This window comes from Sinocyclocheilus rhinocerous, unplaced genomic scaffold, assembly GCF_001515625.1.
Source record: "Sinocyclocheilus rhinocerous isolate Xijiao unplaced genomic scaffold, SAMN03320098_v1.1 scaffold189, whole genome shotgun sequence".
Lineage (NCBI taxonomy): Eukaryota > Metazoa > Chordata > Actinopteri > Cypriniformes > Cyprinidae > Sinocyclocheilus > Sinocyclocheilus rhinocerous.
Window position 1 is genome coordinate 1,458,452 of NW_015667354.1, and position 12,462 is coordinate 1,470,913.

General features: G+C 36.5%; 1 protein-coding gene across 2 annotated transcripts in view; it reads left to right on the plus strand.

The window, feature by feature from the left end:
* The first annotated feature begins 11,832 nt into the window (after positions 1–11,832).
* LOC107733869 (tetratricopeptide repeat protein 30A-like) overlaps positions 11,833–12,462 on the plus strand; it is a 12,156-nt gene continuing 11,526 nt past the window's right edge. For both annotated transcript variants that reach the window (XM_016545697.1, XM_016545698.1), the window contains exons 1-2: positions 11,833–12,035; positions 12,193–12,258. In XM_016545697.1, coding sequence (XP_016401183.1) covers positions 11,982–12,035; positions 12,193–12,258 — 120 coding nt within the window. In that variant the 5' untranslated portion in view covers positions 11,833–11,981. The remainder of the gene's footprint in view (positions 12,036–12,192; positions 12,259–12,462) is intronic.

The following is a 12,462-nucleotide window of genomic DNA, read 5'->3' on the forward strand; positions in this document are numbered from 1 at the left end:
ATTTTTACAGCACATACTTTCCACGAATAGGGAACAAAACATGGTCTGAAACTGTACAAATGTTTGTGCATACGATTACTTGACGTTTGCTGTTTTAAACCTTGATTTGTGCGATTTTATTGTCTAGCAATAAACAAAAACAAAATTAAATGCATTTATCATGCTTAAAAATATATTAGAGTATCTTTTATTACGTCTCTGCAAGTAATGAAACCTTGCACTTTATGTAGCAAGTGAGTGAGATGTTAATTCAGCAACTGATCTGACTGATTCATGAAGGATAATTCACCAGACGGATTCAACACGTGGTTTGTGTCTTTTTGAAAGACTGAATAAAAGAGCCGGCTCATATGAGTCATTTGTTCATGAATGCGTCATGCACGTAGTTGCACTGCATGTGTGGATTCAAAATGAGGCTTATATGAATCATTTGTTAATGAATCTCACCACGCTTGTCACGCTCTTAAATGTTTTTGTGTGCTGCCCACTAGGATTACTCAATACATAAATACAATGTCATTTTTTCATGGTACACAGTCTTTTTATCTCATCACATTTAAGACCGCAATCATTCAAAATTCAAGAAAAAGACAGTTCCATGGCATGAGATTGAGCTCCTCTGTTGTTGACTCACCCTGCCATTCTAATTTTGATCCAATTAAATTCTTTCGAATGATTTGTTTTATTGAACCGGTTCACAAAAACGGATTTGTCGGTTCTTTTAGTCCTACTTTATTGCATAATCATGTTTCTAACAAACAATTTCACGGGGTTGCAGGCCTACTTTTATTTTTAGCTCTAGTTTTTCATGCTAGGTTAACTAGAAAATGGTTTATCTGATGGCTCTCACAACAAAAGTAAGGTTTGTGCATATAAGCCTAATGCTTTTTGATGCTGAATTAAATTCTGCCATGTCCTTGGACACAGTAGGCTATCACAGAACCAAAATTAACAGCTATTCCTTCCCGAAACTGTTCTAAACCTTTTGCGTAGTCCCTTTGAGAGGGGAACGAGATATGGGAGCTTCTCTAAAATTGAAAACGGCTCAAGCAGAGACTTGCTGCTGTCCCTGTGAGTCCCAGCCCCATGAATCTATTACCGGCGTCTCAGATGTGTCTGGGAGTGTGGCTGCTCTCATTGGATCAGCGGATGCTTCTGAGGGCAAGTGGCATTTTAATGAAATACCTGAAAAGTCAATTTGCACATCTCTTCTCTGTCCGTTCTAAGTCATTAATTACAGCACCACAGGCAGAGGGGATTTAAAGCACTGCTTTAAAATGGAAATCTTTAAACAAATGGGTTGACAGAAAATTTGGTTGAACTGAAAAATAGGGACTTCTCATGCATAATTGAATATGCCAGATTGTTCCTAATTTGCTGTTACATTTGGAGAGGTGCTTGGCTGTGTGTCTCAGCTTCACCTTACTGAAATTCAGATTGCAATTTCTGATTGCATAATTGTATACCAAGTATTTTTTTTTTTGTCAGAATTTAATGGATTTTAAAGGACTTGTAACCTTGGATACAGAAAGTCTGGTAATTTCATCTTCAGTATAATTAGTCTATAATTAGTTTTAATGGAAAATAACATGAAATTCTCATCAACATTTAAGAACATGCTTACCTGTTTAGCACATTGTTGCAGGGTCATAAGTAGTTTTATTCTCATTATTATTTCAACAATATAGTCTTACAGAGTGCATGAAAATGCAAAGTGACATTTGAGCTCTAATTTAATGTTCCAAACAAATTGATAAAGTAATTTGTTCCTTAGCTCTCAGTCAGCAGGAGTGACTTGGCAGCAGTTTGTAATCCAATCCTCAGCCTCCTTAAATCTTCTTATGAGAAGAGAGCATGCCGGAGCATCTTGCTCGGGAAGGGACTGTTTCCCCAAAACTCATTTCACGTGTGGCTAAAACAGCAAATGGAATTTGTCCACCCTATAAAATGTGCCACCTCATTTAATTTAATAGTGCCATTCAGTAACCTGATGCTATTTTAGCCTCCCAATCAACCCGTCACATTGGCCTTGTACCCTTGTCAATCAAGGCCTGAAATTTTCCCTCAGTCCTCTTTTTTTCCCCAATAAAAAAAGTTCAGCACAGCACAAAAGGATTTTTTCTTGAATCATCAAACCTGGAAAATAACTATATAACATTTCAGGGAAAAATGCAATCTTGGATGGCATTTTTTCAGGCATTGCTCATGACAGACCTGTTTGCATCAGCGATCGGGGAGGTGAGTAATATGACATCCAGTGCGTTGCATTCCTCAGCCCAAAGCAGGCCAGAATCCTAAACAGGGAATAGACAGCCTGAAGGAAGCTGCAGGGACCAGCAAAGTCTGAAGGGTAACTCAGGGCACCATAGAAACAATTTCAACCAATATAATAATAATTAAAAAAAATCTTGTTGTCGTATGCCCTTGTAAATGGACGGACTTTGTATTGCAATTCTATTTTGATACTACAACAAATCTACCAATCTGTAAATGAGATGTATAATATATTTTCACTGTTTGTATCACTTTATCTGTCATTAGTGATAGAGATTTTAGAGTGACTCTTTCTGCAGGTTACATTGTTAAATCAGTAGGCAAAACAGTGCCCATTTTCAATCGAAATATCATTTACGGTATTCATGTATGTGTGCGTATTTTAAAATGTTATTTGTAAATAGTTCAGAATGATTATTTCCCAAATTAGTCCTAAGAATTTCCTTTTTATATTTCTTATATTTTATTTAATAAAAAAAATAAGACAGGGTTACAGCCTTGTGTCTAAAAGGTATTTTGCTCTGTATTACCTTATCTTTTATTATGTTCTTGTAAATAATATTGCTGAACACTCTAAACACATTAAAACTTTGATAGCAACACAATTTTGACAGCTATTAAAAAGGTCTTTAGAAATCATAGGCAATAATTTTAATGATCTGCACTGTTATATGATAATCAAATACTATAAAGTACTACATTTCTTTAATTGCTGCAGTTTGCAGAGTGAATCCTCCAGTTTCTTGACCCCGTTGGCAGGTCGCTTCTCTTATTTAATTATCACGTCATCCATAAATGTCTAAGGCCTTCAGATCCATAGTGCGCTAACAGGAATCGTGCCATGATGGAGACAGTTTAACAGCACAGAGTTGCCACTCGGCATTTCTTTGTCACCTAGCATTTCTCCAAGATGTTTTCCAAAGGTGTATGTCACTTTTGAGGAAATGCAAAGTTAAAAGCTCCAAAAGAAGCAAAACTTGCTGAGAACTCTAACGACCTCCAAGCATTCAACATTTGACTTGTCACATTCTGAAAGTAGGCCATATGGCACAATTAAATGTATGGTTATGTTACACGTAGATGTTCTTATCTCCGTCAGGTTATCCCTGGTCCATCTAAAATGAGACAATAAGGCCCAATCCCAATTCTATTTTATACCCCTTCCCCTTCCCCTTGTCCCTAGAAACAGAGTGTCAAGGGGTAGGGGTGAAAATATTCCCCTAAGAATTGGGACACCACTACTTATCGTCACACGTCATCATACGTTGTCTAGCTCCTACAATACACACGCCTACTGGTGTGCTGGTGTGCATTAGAGTCTTTAATTACCGTTCTATATTAATGTGCTGCTTACTGACACACACACACACACACACACACACACACACACACACACACACACACACACACACACACACACACACACACACACACACACACACACACACACACACACACACACACACACACACACACACTGACACACATATCGGAGAACGCGCAGCTCACACATCCAGGAAAAAAGAAACTTGTCAATGCTGTCCCACGACTTTTATTAATAACAGTTTAAATATCGAATTGCTACATTATATTTTCCAGCAACGAGAGGATATAATCGCTGTTTTTGAAGTAAACTCACTCGTTGTAAAGAGAGACGCACAGACGAGCATACACACAACTTTCATCTCTCTCTCGAATTGGCAATATTTGAGAAAAGGGTTTAGCGATTTCTAATTATTGGGGGGACTAGCCCCCCTCAATGTCTACGGTGGTTATCGCCCTGATCAGACATGAAAATATGTTGTGGCGTTAGCAAACTTTAGCGATTTTTTGCAAACATTTCTTTGAGTAACATGACCGTAAATATGAACTCACGATTGAACGTAACATAAAACAAATGATTACTTTTCCTTAAAATCTTTATTAATGCCAAAAATGCTTACATTTATGTGTCTTTTTGTTCGCTCGGGCAGCCATGTTGCCGCTGAAGCTGGTTTACGCGGAGATAATTCATACCCCTTTGTTTGAATTGTGGTCCCGAAAAATCTTAGTTTGAAGGGCTATCTGGCCCTTCCCCTACCCCTAGCCCTCCATCCAAAAGAGAATCGAGACCGCACGTGAACGTGCGAAACGGAGGAAGGGAAGGGCTAAGGGGTAGACTTGGGATTGGGCCATCTCAGTTGTTTGTTTTTTTTCTTTTCTTGTTTTTTTTGTCAAAGCAGAAAGCACATGACAGCAGGCCGAGCTCCATCACCATCATGTCAAATGGTTATAATCTTTTGACAACACTGCAAAGACGTTCTTGAATTTGAGAGCTGTGAAATAAGGGGACCACTTAATCTCCTTTCCATCTCCCTTTTATTCGATTAATCCCCAGCACAGCTGTTTGAGACACTGTAAGATTGTGTAATATGTGTCCCATCCCACCCTATGCCGTAATTGAAAATGATGATCTCTCTCAGTCAAGTGCAACCAGAACATTTCTTTAAACCTGAATTAATGTCCAGTGTGGTGTGTCCTTTTTAAATACTTCAAGACAAAAGACGATGCAGATATTTTAAAAAAGAAGAAAAAATTAGAAATCTCTTTTAACTCTTACATCTCTTGTATTTTGACTGATCTGTCAAACCATATACGCTTTTTTCTTTTCATATAAAAGGCATATGGTGCTTTTTGATGTTCCATTAAACATATACTGTCATATATTACATAAAAACCCTCAAATGCAAAGAGATGTTGTTTTATTACACCCAGGGACTTCACGGACCCTAAATTGAAGAACAATGAACTCCTGAGCTATTGTATGTCAAATACCATAAGCGTTTGGATTTGTTATTTTTAGCAGCTTACAGTTATGTAAAGCGAATGGCATAATAGATAAAGCTTATAGAATTGTCCTCCCCATCATTTGAATGGTTCTGAGTTCAATATCTGAGCTCAGGTCAATTACTGGAAGTAAAGCTGTTTTGTATTTTCTATAAACTTGCTCTTTGAATCCCCTGTTTCATTGTGATATATTTTACTTGGAAAAAATTATGTTACGTTTGCTCTACAAAATAGAATATAAATCAAGTTAGAAGGATGAGTTATACAGACTAAATATTTTTGGCATAAACAAGAAAAGCTCCTAGATGTTTATGTTTTCCATTTATCTCTATTTATACTTATTCAGTTTCAGCTGCACGCTCTGCCGGTCTTTCATCGAACAGTAAATGGACCATTCTTAGCTTCTGCAGGGTCACAGTAAGTCCGCCTGGCACAGATACCAAGAATGATGCACTTGAAGCACGACTCTAATTTATTACATTTAAAAAAGTCACAAACCCAGATGCCAGAGATGTCTTTCCTGGCATTTCTTTAAATAATCTCTTTTCCTCATTCAAATGGATTTGTTAAAAATCGAATAACGCGCTTGATTTGGCCTTTTAGGTCAAGGTTATTGCAGGTTGTTGCTTTGGTGTTGTACCCGGACAGAGAAATGAGTTAACATAATTCTTGAGATTGTATCATCTTGGCAGCATCTACAGTTGTAAGACCTCCAATATCTTTGGATTAACTTCTCAAGACTCCAAGAGCTTGTTAAATCTTTGGTCAAGATTGTGCTCTTTGATTGGAACTCAGTCAAGACTTAAAGCATGTCTGTCCTTGCATTTTATTGATGTGCTCTCTTTCAACTGGGATGACCTTAGTACAGACCATGTTACATAAAGATATCCAAGAAAGACATAAAGCAGGCAAGAATTAATTAGCATTTATAAAAACATACTTTGAAAAATGTGGACTACTTGGAAGAACTATGGGCTACATTGGTTTCAAGTGGATTTTAGATGCAAACAGAGTGAAGTACTGAGCTGTAGGGTTTTAATTACCTTATGGCAAGCATCTCCAACTGTCCAAGCTGTTTTGTTAGTTCTATACTTTTAAAACACATATTTATTTTATCTGATGCATTTTAATGTGAGAAGCAATATGTAGCTGAATTTTACCTTCATTAAACATTTAGCTGAACTTTTTAAATGTTGTACTTTTTCACAAAAAATAATTGGAGGTCAAACAGTAATTTGCAGAAAAACCCCCCTGCCATTGCCAAACTATATTGATTGAAACTCATATGCAATATTAAAATATTATTGCTGTGCAGATTATTCAAACTGGCAGAAAATGCATGATTCTGATATTAATTTATGATATTACACATGCATTGATCTCTCATCTACCTGATAGCTTGTTGAAATCATAACTACATTGCTGCCATATATCCAATATGGATCTATTATGGATTTATGACAGCAATACCAAATGTCCTCGGAGTCAGTGCCCAGAGATTTCGCAAGCATACATTGCAGTTCACTTAGCTTGCAGTAGGAGGTGCTTTTTTTTTTTAGTGCTGACATTGTCTGGGCACTGGCCTTGAATCAAACCAGATAGCTCAACAGAAACTAATAAATGTGGAACTTCATCATTCCAGTGCAGTCACTGTCCTTCCCAACTTTTTAAAATCGTCATCTCAATTTTACAATTGAGCTTTTGATTACACCCTGTAAATGACTGAGAAATCAATAAAAGATGCCCCTTATGGCCATTTTCCCAGAACTATGAGACTTGCATGACGTAAGTGGTCCATGACTCAAGGTTAAAGCCGTACCAAGTGTTCAAGCCGTATGAGTTATAAATGTTCAAAATGGTCAAAATGCCTCGCTCTGACCCTGGGTTGAAAGGTTCTCTTTAAGTCAGTCTTAAATCAAATGTGATCACAGATTAGTATTTCATGAAACCAATTATATCTACAATGTAAATGTAACACTTATTAATACATTATTTAACACTTAAATAACATTTAATTGTTTGTTAATACAATCAGTTCACTACCCCCTGGTTTCACAGACAAGGCTTAAGCCTAGTCCCAGACTAAAATGTAAGTCTGAGCTGTGTCAACTGAAAGAAACTTGCACTGACTGATCTTAAAATATATCAGTGCCTTTGTTTTGTCTCAAGATGCACACCAGTAATGTGTTTTCTAAGGCATGTTTATGAAAAATTACTTAAATGTCCTAATAGAACTATGGCCTAATCCTGACTTAATCTTTCTTTAATATAAAGAATTGAGGTCTAACAGGACAAAAATAAAAACTCAATTAAAAAGTACATCAGATAAGAATTAAAGAGCATTTGATCTACCAAAAGCAATTATAACAATAAGTGAAATAATTCTGTGAAAGACAAATATCTCAGGTTGTTGAGGTGCATTGAGGACCAGGCCGTAAGTATGATTATTACCATGTTAATTTTTCTTGCATATCTTGTTTTTCATTGTTCTTTCTTTGCATATCTGAGGAACAGGCTTTAAAATGACTCCAGCAAATACTGACATGCTATCTGATGAAGACGGTTTATCTATAGTCAGACTTATTACTAATTCATTCTTAAACAGATATCATAATTTACTCACCCTCATGTTGTTCCAAACCTGTATGACAAACCTGCTTTCCTCAGTGGAACACAAATGGACTACTTTATTGTGATTTTATTGTTCTTTTTTGTCATTGTTGGTGCTTGAAAGCACCAGTCCCCATTCAATGTCGGAAGAGAGCAGCATGAGCATTTTTCTTAACTTCTCCATTTGTGTTCCACAGAAGAAAGTGTGTCATAGAGATTTGGAACAACATGAGGGTGAATGACTGAATGTTCTGTAAGATAATACTTTAGTGTGGATGAGCAACAAAGGAAGATACTTGATACTGTCACACAAGTCTTTCAATAACTTTCAAATTCCAAAGCACCAGTGACGGATTACAGTCATGAAAATGAATTTACAGCTCAAGATACTTATGGGAATAAGAGATGATTATACAATGTAGGGCTGTGTAACACATTTTCTGCCCTCCTTTGAGTGTGATGCTTCATAAATCTTCAAAGATGTAAGAGACTTCCTTCTGAGATTTATGATTTATTATATGTCTCCGTCATTGAGTGTACATTGTGAATATAGTTATTTTAATATCTTTTGCTGATGCTGTCTATTGGTGTTGTTCCTCTAGGACAGATGATACAACATACATAAAAAGCTGTGGTTTGGTAAATTACTTGGATTATTTGAGCTGTACATGACTTCATGACCACAGTGTCCTGACCACTTTTTAATATATACCCACAGAGAGACACGCCATTGTATTTCCTCCTGGTGGTCACAGTTATGCATCACAGTCTGTGGTCTGTGGACCTCATTTGTGAAACTCAAATAGAATGTGTGTGTAAATGTATAGCTATTCTTACATAAATTACTGAATGAATGTACATGAGGGCATTCAACTGACTGCAGCAATTTATGTAAGAAGGGTTTATGACAATTTACATACAAAAATAGTTTCATAAACAAGGCCCTGTATGTGTACTATATATGTAGAGCCTCAAATTTGGACACTTTAGAATGTATTTGCATTATACAACAAAATATAAAACCATTCTATTTGATTTTTGATCTATGCAATGAAAAACAAGAATAGCATTTGGCTTTGATGTCCAAAAGTGTCCAAATACTTGTATATGCCACTGTAGACTGTGGAGCTCAGATTGAAACTGTGACAGAGTCAATAAATAGTAGTGCTGCCTCTTTTTTTATATGTGTTTTAATGAGGGAGTACATTTTGAATTATAGTAATAAAGTGCTACAGAAGACCTTATATTATCAAATCACTGGCCATAAAGTTTGCTATAAACAGTGTCAAATAAAAAAAATGGACCTCTCTTCTACTGCTCCCTGATGTTGTTGAATTTAGCTTGCAGAAAACTGTAGATAGATAGATAGATAGATAGATAGATAGATGAGACAAACACAGATATAACGAAAGCTGACTATTACACAAAACAAACACCAAACTATTATGCACAAAGCTAATTATGCCAAAAGTTAGTTAACACACTGAAACTTTGAAGTGAATGCAACAGACTGAATTTATTATAGCTTACATGAGATGGCAAATATGAGTCAAGAGATATTAAGCATCTAATTACCATGCTCATCCTATTATAAGCATAAATACACAATGAAAAACACAATTTATTGTGTTCCTGAAAGGTTCTTAGCTTGTACATAATCAGTTTATACCTGCATGAGCCATTGATCATTTTGAGAGCTGCAAATACCACATATCAATTCACTGACAGTCATGCATATTTGAATATACTCATACACACTAATTCCAACTACAGGATTAAAGACAGCTAAATGTAATACTCTTATACTGCATAACAAATGCCTATTTGTTTCTTTTTGAATAGGAGCAATGGAAGGTATTCTGAAAATAAAGTCCTGTGGTTACAGCTTTGTCCATTATTTTTTGCAATGTTAATTATGCGCGGGCTGTTACATTTAAATTGCTGCTTTTAGATACAACCCAAACCACATAGAGGGACATTCACAATGTTCAGCATATTGTTTATTACCTGTTTCCCAGCAACATACAGCAACAAGATGCCAAAAGAGTGAGAAGCTCAAGAAAAGGCTGTTAAAGAAATGTATATCATAGTGGTTTGATGTTAGGAGAGATCCAGCTCTACTCAAACACTGCCATTTAGGAGACAACAGGCATCTTCTTAATGACCCGTCTGCGCACCGGGTTAGCAGGTGCTGCGCTCGCACTGGCTTTCTTGGCCTTCAGTTCATCTATGAAGGTTTCCAGTGGTCCAAACTTCTCGGTCAGCTCACCAAGATGGGTTTTCAGGGCATTGAACTCTTTGTACAAGTCATCCAGCGCCTCGGAGAGAGGTTGGATCCTGGGAAGAGTTAAAGAGAGAAAGAAATATGAGAGCAGCACGGTATAGCGCAGTCATTGGCAAATAGCTTTGAGGAATATGAAGATGACTAGAATCCAAACCATAAGGAGCCAGGAAGTTCCCCATTAAGCACATAAAATATTTTGCACAGTTTCCAGCACAATGAAATGTTCTGCTCTGAAAAGAACACAGTCCACATTTCGACATAGCTTCAGATACCAAAATAACAACGTTGTGTTCCTGCTGTTTTCTGTCTGTGGAAAGAAAGAATGCCTGAATCTGAGAGTTTGATTGAACCTCATGAAAGTGTACCTGGAGTAGTCAGGCAACAAGGACTGATGGTCGTGCTGCATGAGTCCTTTTACTTGGTTCAGGATGTCAAACCTCCAGTCATCAAGCACTTGAGTCAGATTTGCAACTCCTCGCATGCTTACCCTCTCAGCTGAGGACCAGAAAAGCAATATCACTGGCATTTTTATCAGTTGCTACAACAGTAATATCTTATAAATATTATAATAGCATTTTTCAGGTTCATCTGAACCAAAAATTGTGAAACCTTAATAGCATATCAGCAAGAACATTAACGCATAAATCAACCAGTGTGTGTTTTATTAAACAAAAAGACATATATCCACTTACAGCCATCACGATAGTTCCACTCCTCTTTTGCAAGGCGTCTCTTCTGACCACAGACTACGACCACAGTCATGGTCAGGAACAACAGACTCACCCTGAAACTCATTCTGGTTCTTTATGTTTCCTGCAAAAGTACACCCAGAAACTTAAACTACACCTGTAGTTATTGAAACTAATAACTGAAAGTCCATTTCCTCCCTTTGAAAATGGTGAAATAACTGCCCTGGTCTGTTCCTCTCCTCTAAGCAGATGATGTATGTTTACTGAGAGATAAATCAAGCCCTGTGCTACTAAACTCACTATTAATCTTAATCCTAAAAATAATATTGGTGCATAAAGACCATATTTGGTTTCAGGGCAAAATCTGTGCCGACTTGCCTGATAGCTGTGCATGACATTTTCTTCATGGTCTGTAAGAAAGCTACATTTTTAAAACAACGTGCATGTGAAAATAGAATAAAAACAAGAAATAAACATTTATGTTTAAACTTAACTTAATTTAAATATATCTATTTTTACATAAAGTACATAAGTATGTGCATTTCTTGAAATATAAATATGAAATCTTTACACTAAAAGAAATTCAGCCAAAACAACCTACACTTTTGGAATTATAGAAGTGTGTAAATTTACATATCCATATTTACATACCAGTCAGAGAGTTTGGGAAGATGTGTGCTCTTTAAAGTACTCCTGGAGTTCTGTGTCTTGGTTGCTCCACCAGTCTGTCCCAAGACTGAAGAACACTCCCTCCTGTTTTAAAGCATTCCCTCATCACACACATCTTTTCCAAACCCTTAGCTTGTATGAGCAAGCCACTTTGGTTTGAATTTCAAAACTCTTCCTTGAGGTCCAAAGAGTTCTGTAAGAATTTGTTTGCTCATTTGTGACTGTGTAGCCTAATGCTTATGTAATGCTTAAAAATATATCGTTTTCGTATGATTTTAGTTAGCATGCACTTTTAAAGTGTGTTCTGACATTTCCATGTAAAATTAATAAAATTTTGTGTGTGTGTGTGTGTGTATGAAGAATTTGACATAAATTGACAATATATTCCAATGCTGTATCTTATGTATTAAAAATACAGAATTTGTTTAAGCAGAAATTAGTTCTTTCAGTCTCTGCAAAGACCAGAGACCCAATATAATGATTGTGTCACATCCGTTTCTGGGACGGTTGCTAAGATACAGGATGGCTGCGTCGTGTCTCTGAAAACACAGAAGGGTTGCATCTTCAGCTTTCTTAATTTGACGTTTTTGTTTATGGGGTAAAGCTACATGTAGCGTTTGTTTTCGATAATGCCGCTAACAACGATTAAAGACGGCGAATACACGGCCACCGTGTACAAAATGGTGAGTTATTAGCTGCACAAGCTAACAGGCTAACTTAGCTTAGTTACCGCTGGTCTATGCTGTTTGCTTGCATTCTTACTTTTAGCAAAACGTTTAGCAATTTTCTTTTTATCGAAATGACTGGCTTTATACTAATCCTTATTTATTTCTTTATGAGATCAAAGAAGGGCGATATGGAGACGCAATTCATATTCTGAGCAAAGAGCATCAGAAACACACTAAAGTAAGTTACAGCAGTCATACTGAACACATTCTTTACATTGAATCAATCAATAAACGTCCTGTGCTTTAAATTGTGTTCTCTGTTGTTAAGAGAAAGAATCCAACCAACAAATAACTAATAAATCTCAGTTTAGCCATTTCAAATATAAAATCATTACGTTATATATATATATGGTATGTGTGTGTGTGTGTGTGTATATGTATA